Source organism: Sphaeramia orbicularis, chromosome 3, assembly GCF_902148855.1.
Source record: "Sphaeramia orbicularis chromosome 3, fSphaOr1.1, whole genome shotgun sequence".
NCBI classification, from domain to species: domain Eukaryota; kingdom Metazoa; phylum Chordata; class Actinopteri; order Kurtiformes; family Apogonidae; genus Sphaeramia; species Sphaeramia orbicularis.
This window is the reverse complement of record NC_043959.1, coordinates 10,596,399-10,612,373: the sequence shown is the minus strand read 5'-3', so window position 1 is coordinate 10,612,373 and position 15,975 is coordinate 10,596,399. Positions and strand designations below refer to the sequence as shown.

General features: G+C 36.2%; 1 protein-coding gene across 2 annotated transcripts in view; it reads left to right on the top strand.

The window, feature by feature from the left end:
• Window positions 1–15,975, top strand: part of map2k5 (mitogen-activated protein kinase kinase 5) — a 130,791-nt gene that overhangs the window by 24,508 nt on the left and 90,308 nt on the right. For both annotated transcript variants that reach the window (XM_030130388.1, XM_030130394.1), the window contains 8 exons: window positions 2,712–2,751; window positions 4,428–4,496; window positions 4,699–4,780; window positions 6,047–6,108; window positions 10,420–10,468; window positions 10,577–10,650; window positions 13,365–13,415; window positions 13,501–13,572. In XM_030130388.1, coding sequence (XP_029986248.1) covers window positions 2,712–2,751; window positions 4,428–4,496; window positions 4,699–4,780; window positions 6,047–6,108; window positions 10,420–10,468; window positions 10,577–10,650; window positions 13,365–13,415; window positions 13,501–13,572 — 499 coding nt within the window. The remainder of the gene's footprint in view (window positions 1–2,711; window positions 2,752–4,427; window positions 4,497–4,698; window positions 4,781–6,046; window positions 6,109–10,419; window positions 10,469–10,576; window positions 10,651–13,364; window positions 13,416–13,500; window positions 13,573–15,975) is intronic.

The window sequence follows — 15,975 nt, the reverse complement described above, 5'->3', positions numbered from 1 at the left end:
GACTATCAGCCTAACATGCCAAGAGCTGTTATTTAGGAAGATTACATTTAATATCAAAATATATACAGCACTATTCTGGAAGGTTATTTGGGAAGTTTTTGATAGGGATTTAAGAAGAACCTCAGATAATGACTTCCTTCTGTACTGTAGGTTGTAGTTTGTCATTTACAAACAGTGTGCGGACCATTATCTGAGAGGATGTAAATTACAACTCCAATGCCATATCTACAGTCAAGAGCCTGTGTTTGTTCTAACTGTGGGTAAATACCTGACATGGCACTAATAGGTGCCATTAATTAAAGGCCTGGGCCAGTTTAAAGGTGTCTGGCTGAAGAGCAATGCGATACTCTAATCTAAGACACATTAATCACACCTTGCACCATACACAGTCTCTCCAGAAGACCTGTTGACAGCTGAGTAGCCAGGTATCACATTCACTAAGACCGCTTGCTAGCAAACCAACCTGTGTGACGTGTGTTGCCCCCACTTCATCCCCGTCACCTGACAGCTGTTGGACAGTATTTGTCCTTGAGGACTGTATAGTGAGAGGTCCACAGGTATTGTCACCGGTGCTGTAAGTTATCCTTCAGCGGCTGTAACTAAAGCCGACATTTGGCATTAAGGAGTTTGATAATTAAATCATTACAGGGCTGGTCGGTGGCTGCAACTTGCAACTCAAAACTCTGTCTGGGACAAGTAGCGATAGGGATGACTGGGCCTGGTTTTGGGTGGTAACCTCTGACCTTTGTGAGAAATGGTGCAGGCATTTTGTTATGCTAGATCAGACTATATTACACTGGGTTTAATCGCTCTTATCTGTTGTTGTTACTGATGATGAAAGTATCAGAGTTCAGGTCCTTCTCTCCTGTTGATGTCAGAATGTACAGCTGGCTACAGCTGGCATGATATTGAAATTTAAGTCGTTAATTGTTAATATATTTACAATGTTACTGTCTATCCTGTTAACTTACTGCCACCACTGTAATATAAATCTGATAATACCTTAGTTTTACACAAACACTTTATGAAGAAGAAGACATTTATTAGCGTAGAATTTTGAAACACACAGTACTATGCAAAAGTTTTTGCTCACACTTAGCTTTACTGTTTTTGCAGGGTTGTAAAAAGCATGCATATAATTGCTCACTTTCTTTTCTACAGACACCACAGAAAATACTGGAAATTTGTGCACATTATTAAAATAACACAAAAAAATTTGAACTAAATGGTCAGTATTAATTGTGACCTGTGTTTCAGTAACAGGAGCTTAGTCAGAAATATCTGACATGAGTTGATGAGAAAAAAAATATTAAAAATAAAATAATAATAACAATAATGGATATTCATATAGTTCTGTTGACTCAATGTGCTTTACATTGAATCTGTTATTCATTCACTCCAGTCACACACTGGTGCTCTTCAAATACACCTGTAGCAGACTGATGGAAATGTGGCTGCCAGTCCATGCCAACAGCCTTTTTCAAACACCAACGAGCTCTCATTCACATTCATACTCTTGTGTGAGTGAAGGGGGGTGTCTTGCCTAAGGGCACAACAGCATGTGACTGGGACAGAGCAGGATTCGAACCACCAACCCCCAGTTTATTGGACAACCTGCTCTACTTCATGAGCCACAGCTGCCTGTAATTCTCATATTGATTGAGTGCAAGAGTTAATGATGTGCAAAGTGCAAAAGGAGGTCACAGTTTTTAATACTTAAAAGATTACAATGCTACATATTTTACAAAAGTGGATAGTAACAAGGTTGTAAGCAAGGCTTCAAAATGCAAAAACAAACTGGAGCAAGAGACTCTTACAATTACATGAAAGTATGAAGAATTTTGTACATGTGACTATGTCCATGTGTTTATGGTATATTTTTTATTTTGATGAATTTTATACAGGACTGTACAAAAGTGTAAGGCCAGTATTGTGTTTGTTGTTTAAGTAAAGTTACAATGATCACACATATCCAATTCTGAGAGTCTGTATTAAGATGCAACCAGGGTAATGCCAGAAATACACTCCTGATACCGACTTGACTATTTTTTGTCTCTTGCTCCAGTTTCTTCTTTTTGCATTTTGAAGCTCTACTTACAACCTGGTTACAATGCACCATTGCAAAATATGAATTCTTTCCCAGGTCTAAGATTTTGTTCAGGACTGTATTTCTGATGTTTCCCACAGCCATCAGAATATATAACAGTTCCCAGTAACCCCCCCATATCACAAAATGTGCATGTGCAGCTATATTGGAAATATGTAAATATTAGATGCATTCATGTTTCAGTCTTATATATTTTGAACCTGTCTCTCTGCACTTTTTTTTTTGTGTTTTTGCTGCCGTTAACAGTGAAATTTCCCAATGATGTGATCAGTAAAGTCATACCTTATCTTAAAATTAAGCAAAATTATTGCAAAAAAATATATACCTTAAACACAGATGAACTGTCAGGCACAGCTACAAAATAGTTTATACTTTCATGTAACTGTAAGTGTTAAGTACAGACGTGTGTTATTGCTTTCAAAGAAGAATTCAAATTGTGCATGTGTGTAACATTTTGTTGCAGAAATGCCAATTTGAAAAACACATTGTTTGGTTTCGATTGACGATTGTGATGTTCAGTTCCATTTATTGTGTCTTATCCATTTATTGTAGATGTAATACTCTAATAGACTGTTTCCTAACTGTTGTCTCTTTTTCTGTGTAGAGCATATCATGTTCTTGGGAAGCGTGTTTTAGCGGTGAAGGTGAGAACATTTTCTGCACATTTTCTTCCAGTTGTTTAAATAGTAAATGATATGTTAAAGGTAAAAAGAATTTGACACTAACAGAGACATAACTATGAAAATCTACATTAAACATCATAAAAGTAGCCATATATTTTGTTCAGTCAAGGATAGATACATCTAACTGTGGTATTAATACTTCTTCTAACACTTGAACATAGTTACAGCCTTTGTGTATAACAAGTGTGTTGACCTGTGGGGAACCACTGGTTCTAGATGTGGTAGTTTTTATGCTGGGGAGAGCTGGCTTTTGGGAAAAATTCCACTGGCATTTTCAGTTGAATAACCTCTCAGCTGGCATGTCTGTTGCTGCGCATGAAATTTGAAACCATGGTAATGTGGCCCTATTGTTTATCTGTTACTAGGTAACCCAATTCAATTATAATTCTATGATTCTGGGCATAGCTACGTGATTGTAAGACTATTATATTCCAAAATTATTAATATCTTCTAACATATTGGTCCTACCAACTTGCCATTTTTGTTAGTCTCTTTCTTGACCAAAAATACATAAGTATGCCAAACTGCAGCAGTCAGCTCTTTCCGGAATTTGTGTGATGCCCGAGACACACACACAGAGTCCACTTCCCTTTTTTTTTTTTTTGAACAAAATTGTATTCATATTTATATTTCAAGCTTTACAATATGTACAATTCTTACATATTGTTAATGTAGAAAGCTACATATCTTTTATAACATAAAAAGAACAAAATAAATGAACAAATAAACATAACTTCTCGGCAAACTGGTACCTCAAATCAGTGTACTGTTACAAGGTCTTATTTGCATACCTAATATATCTGCCTACAATTATTTTAATAATTACATAAAAATACAAATAATATCCCCCCAGCATCAGACTCTCAAATGCTACAATATCAAATCCAAATGGATTATCAAAGGATTCCACCTCTTCTTGAACAAATCAGTGGTAAGGTTTAGGTTTGCTGTTATTTTTTCCATTGTATAGACCCTCACAATTCTTTCCTTCCACTGATTTATTGTTGGAGGAAGTGGTTTATACCAGGATACAGTTATCATTTTTTTTGCTACCAAGACAAGAATTTTCAAAAGATATTCTTTATCCTTATTTAAGAAATTAGTAGGGAGCACTCCAAAGATAAAAATCAGTGGGTCAAATTCAATGTAAGTGTGTAGTATTTTAGAAAGTTCCTCTCTAATTCCCTCCCAGAAAGATTTAAGTTTTGGACAATCCCAAAAAATGTGTGTGTGATCTCCAATTTGTCCACAATGTCTCCAGCATAAATTTGTTTTAGTTTTGTCAAACTTAGAAATAATAAATGGGGTTTTAAAATATCTAATGTTCACTTTCCAAATAAACTCTTTCCATGTTGGGCTGCTTGTCAGTTTGTGTCCATTTTCACACAATTGTTCCCATTCTTGGTCCCCAATTACAACATTCATTTCTAGTTCCCACTTCTCCTTTACCTGAAGAGTACTCCCCGATATATTCAAATGTAAGCATTTGTAAAGATTTGACACAATCTTGTCACATTTATCTTCTTTCATGATCGTCCACTTCCCTTTTATAATATAGCCTAGATGATCATGATATCAAAAAAGTCGTGTTGTTGATTTTATTAAAAGCTAATTTTCCCCTCTGTGTTTCACTGCAGGTCATTCCTCTGGACATCACAGTGGAGCTACAGAAGCAGATCATGTCAGAGTTAGAAATTCTCTATAAGGTTTGTTCTTTATGTTCTTCATTGAATTCTGCCATAGTTAAATCAAGTCAAATAAAAAAAACAGTATATTATTAATTTTAAGAAAAAACCAAAGGTTGGTGATAACATAGACATAGGCACGCACTGGGAAACGTCTTGGATTTCAGTGGTTACTGATGAGATCTTGTTTTTATGGTGATATTCTATTTTGTCTTGATTTCAGTGTGATTCACCCTACATCATCACCTTCTTTAGTGCCTTTTTTGTGGAGAACAGGATATCAATATGCACTGAATTTATGGATGGTGAGTTCTTCTGTTAATCTTTTCCACACATCTGTGCAAAAGTGGCTGTTCTGTCCACTGTCTCTGCACCATGTATCCATTTACACTTCTGCAGATCAAAAGAGCGTCTTATTGCTGTTAGCTGCTTAGCATTCCCGTGTGCTAAAAGCTACAAGGGCGTGATAAATCTGGATTTAAGTGCATTTGTAGGTGTGTTTGTATGTGTTTAGATCTGTGTGAAATCGGGGCTGTCTGTGTTTCTGGGTGTGCGGTTGTTCGAGTGTGTGTTAATGCAGTGAATCCCTTGTTTCACACATTTGCCAACTTGTCAGCAAAGTCCGTCTAACCTCTCAACACTTTCTCCTTATCAAACTTTCCTTGAACATTGCGTTCATTGAATGTGTTCGTGTTTGATTATTGTACACAGCAAAAACAGACAGAATAAAAAGAAACCGGATATGCTTCTTGAATTATAATGTAAACAATATAGCCTCCCAGTGGTGCTCAGCTGGAATTCTTCAAATTATGATGAAAGTTTAGCAAAAGAAAAATGGCAAAACAATGTTGTTCCTCTGCTGGCTATTATGCAAAGCATTGCTTTAGTTTGTTATTGGTTAAATGTAGGTTAAGATGAGCTGAAATATGTTATTAAGATAAAGGTAGAGGTTCTCTATATAAGTTAAGATGTATTGTGCTTGATATATTTCTGTGCCTTATTTGTCACTAACATATCAACCGATAATCAAGATGATTTTGTTTTGCTTTGTTTGTGTCTTTCTTTTCTTTTACTTTTCTTTCCCTTATTCTGGTTATATAATTGCCTGTAAGTTTTGTAACAGCAATAAAGTAAAAAAACAAAAAGAAAAAGAAAGATGAAATTAGATATATTTATAATGAGACTTCTCCCAGCCAACAAATGTCCCCAAGAAATCATTTCTCAGAAAAAAGGCATTTTCTTATGTTCTTGAATTACCCCCCTTTTTTGCAGGAGAAAGCAATAAATTAATACAAATAAAACACACAGTGTAAGAAAACATCAGAGTTTTCATGTTTAATCATGAATCAATATTAAACCGATATATAAATATATGGACGTGTTCATTTCAAATTATTATACTCATATTGACTGAATGAAGCAGAACCAAGATGATAAACAAAAGAAAATCAAAGCAAATGTGATGTATTACTGCTGACCGACTGTATAATGATTTTATATATATATGTGATAAATGTACAGACGTTCTGTGTGATAAGTGTTGTCTGAATAAAGTATGAACTCTCTTGCAGGTGGTTCTCTAGATGTGTACAAGAGGATTCCAGAGCATGTGTTAGGACGGATTGCGGTGGCTGTAAGTTTTAATTAAGTACACACAGTCACAATGGTAGCAGCACAAAAGCATTTAAATAAAAACAAAAACAAAAACCTATAGGACTGTAAGACAGCTGATGCGTATCTTCGATGTAACCATTGATGTGCAGCCTGTCAGCGTTTGTCAGTGTGACCTGTTATCAGCATACGGGATTCAAAACAAGTCTAAAGGGAAAAATACTAATTTCATTAACGAAACAAAAGAAAAGAAAACCACAGGTGTGAATCTTTCAATTAGCCTCTGTTTGATAAAGTGATGGACAAAGTCAGTTTCTCTCCCCTACCCAGCACATTCACCCTTCCTCCTCCCTTTCTTACGCTCACATAAAACTAGCATTTGGATAGAAACGGCCTTGATGTCTGTCTCCTTTCCACACTCATTACCCTTCTCTTTCCTCCTCCTCCTCCTCCTCTCTGCTTCCCCTTTTTAACTTTGTCCGTAATCAAACAATGACAGCTATTTAGTTAGTGTTAATTCTAATTCACAGCTTTCCCTCCTTTCCACTGTCACAGTTGTTAATTATCACAGAAGGAAAAGCACCCAAGAGGGTCCAAGTGAAGCTGTATTCGCCAGTTGTTGCCCTTGCTCCACCACCCTTCAAGGCAGCAGGACTTCAGAGAGCTTTTGTGTTTCCTTTATTTATCTCAAAGGTTATTTTGCATTAGAGATGGATGACAGAAGCGTATAACCTAGAGACAGGTTTCACATTTTGCTAGTAAAACATTCAGCACAAAGCAAGTAAACATTATTGGGAATTAGTAATGCTAATATAATTATTATTTGGTATAATTTTGTCACAGTTCAACACACTATATCTTAATTTTTAAGAACAATCTAGGCAGGTGAATGAGTGTGACCAGAGGGAATGACACAATGTACAAGATGAGCATAAAGATAAAAAAAAAAAAAAGAACCGTGTCCTATCTGCCTTTAAAAAATAATATTCTTTTGTTTTATAGTGTGTTCTTATCTGCACTGGGACTCACCTACACACTTTTTAGCAGCACATCTCTGCAGGAAGATGCAGCAAACTGAGGTCCTAGGATCCACAACACTGCATATTTGCCTATTTAAATGTCACTTTTCAATTGTCAATTTTTTAATTACCACAATGGTTATAATGCCCTTTCTAGATCTGAAAAAGACTCATTTATATAAGCAAATTTCTCCTCTGCCAGACAATAAAAGTTCTGCAGCCATTTTACACCCTAATGAGACTGCTACAGTTCCTCATAACTTTACGCTCTGTGAGTCACCTTTCCTGAACATTGCTTTTTACAAAAAAGCCAAAGAGTGTGACTGTGAGGCCGCCGCCGCTGATTGTCATCTCAAGGACACTATGACTAGGACGTTAGAGACACGCCAGCCATGACAACCTGGCTGTACTGAAAGCTTTCAGCAGGGTAAATCTTGTCTAACCTTGTTCCCTGGGGTCTTAACAGCTTACTGGCCACCTCAGTGAACCATGCTGTCACAGCCAGGTTGGTGAGGTGCAGCAAGACCATTGTGATTTCTCCTTTTTTCACATCACAGTTAGTGATAGTAGTATGCTCTGTTTAGAACTTCAGCCCTTTACAGAACAAAATAAAAGTCATTTGAAACATGATAAAGAATAGCCTTCGTGTTGAATCCTGGGTGTAAGATAACAGGCTTTTCACGGATGCTAACAGAAGGGTCATGGCCTTTGAATTTTTGTCATCAAAGCTGCAGGAATTGAAATCAGAGTAAAGACCCTTACTTTAGCATTACTTTACTTCTGCAGCTCTCAGTCCAAATCAAAAGATTAAACATAGATAACCTGATGCCATTTTCACACTGCTATAGAACAGTCAAACCACTGTTGACCCACAGAGTAGAGAGAGGCCACAGAGGGGTTTAGAATTCTCATTTCCTGTCAGACCACAGGAATTCCAATATGCTGAAAGTTAGTTTATTTCACGTCATTTCTGACTCCAAAAACCTAATGATCATAGGATACAAGGAAATGATGAAACTGTCCCATTTTCAGTTAACATGCGGTACTTTCCCTGGTTTTTTCCAGCACCTGGTAGTGTGATCTTGTGATAGACTGGGACATACTGTGTGATACTGTGTTCCTGTCATTCACATGCACATGTGTGTTCATAATTATTGCTCATTACCTACTTTTTGGTCGCATAGTACTAAATTAAAATAGTTTCTGTAAACATTACTTTAATCTAATATAGGTGAGTGCAGGTCCATTTAGGAAGGAAGCCTGTTGATAGTGATTAATTCAATTTTTTTTTTCCCCTTTTACGCAAGAAAAATAATTTAGGCAATAAAGGTATTGAAGTTCTACTGGGAGTGTGCAGTAGGTCTTACATTACACATACGGGGGTTTTAAAAAGTCAGTAGAAATGGATAAGTCTGTAAGCCAGAATTATAGTCAGAGCGCGTGTTGCAGGTCTAAATATGGACAACACCGACTCAAATAATGTTTAACCCTTTCATGCATAGTGGTCACTACAGTGGACAGCTGATCAGAGGTGTTTTCTTGAACATTTATGGATTTGTTGTTTTGTGCATCATCCCATATGCTGCAATTCATACCATTACTGTAACTTTACTGTAGTTAAACCTGATCTGCAGTAACATGTTCGAATGGAAAAAATTGCTAATTGTTACTAGACTGAAATAAACAGTTTTGGTTTTGTTTTTTGTTTTTTTCTAAACAAAAAGTTTTGTTTTTTTGCATATTATCTCCATGCAGGTATGTTAAAATGTGAGAACACATCAGATTAGCAGAATTAAAAATGTTTTTATTTCATAGTTTTCAAGTAGTATATCAGTAAATACTTGTTTCTTTGCTTCTAAAATTAAACACATGGTGTTCAGCTGAGTGAATATTTTTGTAACTCTGTGATTAAATAGATTCATAAAAAAAATCTATTGCTTTTTTTTATTTTCATGCCTAAAGAGGAATAAAAACCCTCCAGAAAAGAATCTTGATTAAGGTTCTCACAATTCATGCATGAAAGGGTTCATTTCTGAAATTCCAGATTAACCCTTTCATGCATATTGGTCGCTATAGTGGACATCTGTTCCAAGCTGTTCTCTTGTGTATTCATGGGTTTTGTTGTTTTAGTTCCATATCAGCCAACACCGTGGATACTTATGCATCATTCCATACACTGAAATTCATACCATTACTGTAACTGTGCTGTTCTAAATAAACCTGATCTGTAGTAACATGTTTGAGGGTAAAAATAATTGCTAGTTGTTATTTGACTGTAATTAAAAGTTTTGTTTTTTTGCTTTTTTAACCCATAAAGACCCAAACAATCCACCATCTACCAAAATCTTCTACTGATATAAACGGTGTAATCACTGATGATCGACTAACACATGTAAATAATTGGTGTAAAATACAGTTCTTCATCTTTTCATGGTCATCAGATATGACTCATTTGGACGTTCAGAGGCTCCGTAGTGAATGAGGAAACACCGTCATCTTCTACAACATTGATTCACCAGTAAAACCCATGGAGTTGGATCAATGACAGTGGATGGACACACTGGGTTTATGTTCAATTAATGATATATTTTGCTGAAAAAGTCACTTTTTTCTTCAGTTTTCTCTATTTTTGATAAAATAATCCTCAACTTTTCTCTGAGCTTTCATGAACATGATCAGTAAATTAAAAGTCAGAAAATACCCGATTTTCACTTAAAAAAACACAAAATCCAGAAAATAATATTACAATAAATGGTGATAAACCACTTAAGCATGGTTAAATATGGAGAAAAAATCATTTGGGAACTGCCACAAATGTCACACTGGGTCCTTATGGGTTAAACAATTTTTTTTTTTTTTGCATATTATCTTCATGAAGTGAGTAATAATTAGTATTAGAGTAGATAAAATGTGAGAAAACATCAGATTAGCAGCATTAAACAGGTTTTTATTTCATAGTTTTTACACAGTATATCATTAAATACATCTTTCTTTGCTTCTAAAATTAAATGTATGATGTCCTGCTGAGTGGACAAATTCAGTCGTATTGTTTTTTTTTCATATCTAAAGAGGAATAAAAGCCACTTGGGGAAAAAAAAATCTTGATTAATGTTCTCATAATTCATGCATGGAAGGGTTAAAAGTCATGGCTGTGTACTTTCACAAATATTTGGACATTCCTTTGAAGTACAGTATTAATATAACATATCAACACCAATTAATATTAAGTTATGCATTAGCGAATTATTCAACTGCTTCTCATTAAAATGAAATAGCACACTTCAATTCCTGCATTTATTCTGTGGTCTTTCTAGGTCGTCAAAGGCCTGACATATTTGTGGAGCCTGAAGATACTTCACAGAGGTGAGTAAGGCTGTGTGCAGGACTCTGTTATTAAAAAAGAGCAGAGTTGATAAAGACAAGCTGCAGAGTGCTGATGTTGCAGTTCTATCGTGCCGTTTGTCTCCACAGATGTCAAGCCTTCCAATATGCTGGTGAACACTCGAGGACAAGTCAAGCTCTGTGACTTTGGTGTCAGCACACAGGTACTGGTTTGTCTTCTGTAGGCAGCACAGACAAAGTGAGAGAGGGAAGAAAAAAACAATTGTCTGAATCACCACAGCTCTGTGCTGTCTGTGTGTGTGCGCACATATGGTCAAGCTGTCAATCACTGCATTCATTTTCAGCTCAAAACATCGGGGCTGTCCCAAGAGCCCTCCACTCATATTAACACCCACCCCCCACCTCTATTGTTCTGTAGCCTCCAAAAATCACTTCTTATAATTATGACCCACACACACAGCAGCAAAGCCTCATTGATATGTATTCGGTAGAAATGGGGAAAGCGTGGGTGGCAGACAATAGGGCAGTCATTGTGTATGTGTGTGTGCCAATTCTTGTGTGTTTTGAGGTGCGTGGTTTGGGCGAGTGTGACAATGTGTGTTTAGAATGTAATCATGAGGGACAGACCTTCAGCGGTACCCGAAATATCAACCGTGACAGAAGTGTTTCTCACTGGAGATCAGTAAAGTTAATCTGGTACACACACCAAACTAGGACTGCAACTAAACATTATTTACTTTATTATTGTCTCAATTAATTGATAAATAGTGTCTTCTGTAAGATGTTATAAAATGCTAGTTAATGTTCTCAAATGTGTAACACAAAGATAATCAGTATACTGTCACATATAAGAGGCTGTAAATAGGGCTATGAATTGTCATGTCACAGTTGTTGAATTAATCACGAATGTTTCATATAGTCATGGTAATTTACATCTTGTCATGTCTTCCTCTTTCTCTGCTGTGAGTTCAGTGTAGAGCTAGCAATGCATTGTTTTATTCTGATTTTGTACTTTAGTCCAGTATTTCAGTAAATTGCTTTGTATATTTTTGTCCTGTCATATTGGCCATGTTCAGTTTATTGACAAGGCAAACAGAATTATAATCAATGTTATGTGAGGTGTATGTGCATAATTAAATTATTATTAGACTCACTACCACAGTGACGGCATAAAGTTAAGAGAAAAGACAACAGACAAAATCAAAAATCAAATCAAAGTTTATTTACATAGCACTTTACAACAACATAACGAAGCCCAAAGTCCTTTACATCTAAAAGCATGGTTAAATTGTAAGATAAAAAAACAGGTTAATCAAGTACCACAAATATGCATAAAACAATAGGACACAACACACATTGATAAAAGAGAGCACAGATTCAAACCTAATAGTGTCTCAGTGCTAAGGGTTCAAAGCCAGTCTAAACAGGTGAGTCTTTCACCTGGACTTGAACAGGGGCAGGTCAGTGAGGACTCGCAAGTCAGGAGGCAACGAGTTCCACAGTTTTGGAGCAGCAACAGCAAATGAACGATCACCCCATTGTTTCTATGGGGACCTGGGGACATCCAAAACCATCTGAGAGGACGATCGGAGGACTCTGCTGGGGTGGTGCACTGTTCAAATTTCAGATAAATAGGGTTGAGCTCGACCATTTAAAGCTTTAAAAACAAACATTAAAATTTTAAAATCAATATGATGGCAGACATGCCATGTTTTCCAGTAGTTTGTCTGTCCATTAATTAGCAAACTTTGAAATTTATCAATATGCAATTTGGACTGTTTTTGTTCTTAAAAGAATTGCTCAAATCCATTATAAATGACTTAGAATAGTTCTTGATTAATGTAATAGTGGACATCTAATCAGTTAATCACTGCAGTTCTACATACAGCTTTGGAAATACTTATTACACCGCTGTGATGTTGGGTTGAAATGTGTTTTCTGCCTCCTCTTTTGTTGGATTTTAGTGGAGTCAGGAGTATTTATTTCTACCAGTTGTAATAAACAGCTATTAGTGGATCACAAGTCTCTTTGCAATTTTAAAAAAAAAAGTAAAAATAATAATCATTACACATATGTGTGTGTGTTTGTGTGTTTGTGTGTGTGTGTGTGTGTGTGTGTGTGTGTGTGTGTGTGTGTGTGTGTGTAGTTGATCATTTAGTGTAAAATATGGGTATGTTACTAATTCAGAGTGTGTGGTCATTGCCAGATTCTATCAAGCATTTTATAAATTTCTGGTATTAGTGTGTAGTCCTGTAATTTTTCTTTAAAGAATTTCACACTTTTTATTTATTATTTACAATTATTAGTTTTATAGAAATGGTGTGTTGAAATTTTACAAAAAAAATTGCAAGTGGTCTTTTGGTTATATCCAAAGCTGTAGATGACAACACAGCATCTATTCATTTCCAAATATTCACTTATTTTAACCCTTTGTAGGCTCCAAGGTGAATGTTGCAGCCCGTACTGTGCATGTAACACCAACAGCATTGACTCGTCCTTTTTTTTTGTTGTTTTTTTATTTATACCTCTCCATCGCACATCCACCGTCTCCCTGTCTCTCACTCTCTGTAGGGCACACACCCAGCCATAAGGGGACAGACACTCATTATCACAGTCCTGTCATTGATGGCATGTGCCATTGTATCCTCACACATGCGCACTAATGCCTCCTTGCCCCAGTCCTTTTCCCTTGTGTGAGGGTTGACAATGGCACAAAATATTATCATAGAATTTTGATATAATTAGGCAATGTAACTTTATTCCAGGTCTGATTTTTTTGTTATTTCCCAATATAGAACAATGATGTAATTATTCTCATTATGGTTATGCCATTAGTTTGTACTGTCAGTTAAATACTCTGCATTTATATCTGTTTTTTCTATTATTAGACTCTAACCCACTATTGAATGATTTGCAGTTGGTGAATTCGATTGCCAAAACATATGTGGGGACTAATGCATACATGGCGGTAAGTTTAATGTCAAGTAAGTTTTCAGCCTAACCAATAATGACTCTCTGCGTTTTACAGTTGTGTGTTTGTTTCTGGTTCACAGCCAGAGAGGATATCAGGGGAACAGTATGGGATCCATGCAGATGTGTGGAGTGTAGGAATCTCTTTCATGGAGGTACATTAAAGTATATGAACTGTAACCTTGTACTGCAGAAACTACTACAATTATCACATAGCACAATTGTTCTGTTGATTCAATTAAGGAATAGTTTGACATAACTGTATAACTGATTAATTTCTTTTTAACTTCCATCCACATAAAAACAGCTGCATCATATGAGTTCAAAGTGAAACAAATAATGAGCTAAACAGTCCTGATGTCCAAATCCTGTTACTTACAAAAAATAGAGAATGTAGTCCTGATTTTAATGTGTAAAACACTGGACAATGACTGACTACAGTCAGTGACAGTGAAACAGCTTCACACTGAACTTTATTACCTGCTACATTCACACATTCATTAGTCCTGCTAATGGGATGTACTCTACCAGTACAACTGTGACTTTTTCAGTTGAAAAGTGATAAGGTTGTTGTTCTCCTTCCTTCCTTCTAGTTGTTGCATGTTACCATTTTGAAAGTCCTCGCTATGTGAAAGAACAGCAAACCCTGAGCTTCAATTACTCACTAAAAATGTCAACTTTTGACAAGGACACGTGTATTTTTATGTGCCAATTTCTTTTGTAAGGATTTAGTCATTTTAATATTACAATGCACTTCCTAATGTGCACATGTTGCACCAAAATAACTTTTTCCAACACAATTATCCAAATGCCTTTTCACTGTGTCCTGTGCCATGTGCTGCCCAAGATGAGTGTGATTTATCTAGAACTAGAGAGCAAACCCATACAATTTGTGTCTTTTCCAGACCAATAATGGATGAAGGAAGACCTTTGTTTAGCAATGGCATAGTGTTAACTAAGTGTAGAGATAGGTGTGGATATGGGAGACAACATGTTCATCTACAGATTTACATTAAACCTGTGGTCCTGACAGACTCACTAAAAATTACTTGTAAACCCAGAAAAATTGCTGCTTTTTGAGGCTACTTTTTCAGTCATCCAAAATATTTTCGAGGTTGCAATTTAGCTGTAGTCAAACAGTGAGTCCAGTCCCACATCATGTATGAAACAAGGAAAATTGTATTATTTTAGACACGACAATAGTCAATTTAAGGTGTTTTTTTTGTTTTTGTTTGTTTTGTTTCTCTATGGCCCACGATAATTATGGTATCATCATGCAGCATGAATAAATAAATGTGGATGGATACTTGTCCATGTGGGTATATGTCAGTGTCTTCCTTCATTTTTCCCTTGAGACTTGACTTTGTGCTTGACTGACACTCTGTTTTCCAATAACATTTTAATTTCAGTGTAACACTTCCCAGGTCTCTTGTCCTCCCACTGACACTATTGATTCTCCATCTGTTTCTGTCCACAGCTCTCCTCCTGCTCTAGAACAAATGCTTTAGGCTCCTGCCTTGGCTTCATTTGTCAATAATGCCTAATATCATCTCAATTACAACAATAATGGATGAGTTCAGAGGAAAGACACCATGTCAAAATTATTGACATGATCTCTATATGATAAAGATTGAGTTTTATCGTAGTGGACCCCACAGCCCCCTTCTCTTTATTTCTATCCATTGATGTATGTATTAAGCTAAATGAAATGGCATGTAGTCGCTCTCCATTTGGATTGATCTTTAGCCTACTAGTTGGTCTATTTATGTTCAAGGAAAGACTGTGAGGGTTTTGATGGTTTAATAACGTAATGCTGCCAGTAAGCCGCCCTTGACCAAGATGAAAAATGCCCACCTCATGTGAATTGCCAAATGTCAGGGAGAACTGTCACCCCCTCACCCCACCCTCTTCCAGCCCAAATAACACCATGTGTATTACATTCAACCCCCCACCCACCCACAGATCTGTCATCCTTCTCTTTATCCTTTCTTTTTGTTCTCAGCGGGTGGTTAACACAGGAGGTTTATTAACTAATAGCTGATGTTGTTTGATGAGGAAGTCTTATCAGCAGGTGGGCTCTGAGCTTACCTCAAACACTGAAAGTCTCAACTTGTCCATGCACCAGTAGTTTAAAGAGCATTGTTCTGTATCTATCTATTCAAGAGTCTGGTTTCAATCAGCTCCATATGTAAAGTGTCATGAGATTACTTTTGTTATGATTTGGCACTATATAAATAAAATTTGATTTCATTAGATTTGATCTACTCATGTTTGTTTAGACTTTAGCAATAGAAATGCACGTATACAATAACGAATTCAAGTGGACTTATCAGACATCATGTACAGCTGTGTGGTCTCATTCAGGAGCATCATGCAAGCTCACCTTCTGGGGAGGGGTGCTATAGTTTTACACATGGATTCATAAACTTTTAGAAATTGTTTTAAAATATATCAGTTCATGTCAAGGTAAATCCCATAATGATATTTAGGATAAGAGATTTTCAATATATATATATTTTTTACCACTTATTTTCATTTTTATATATTTATTGATTCAA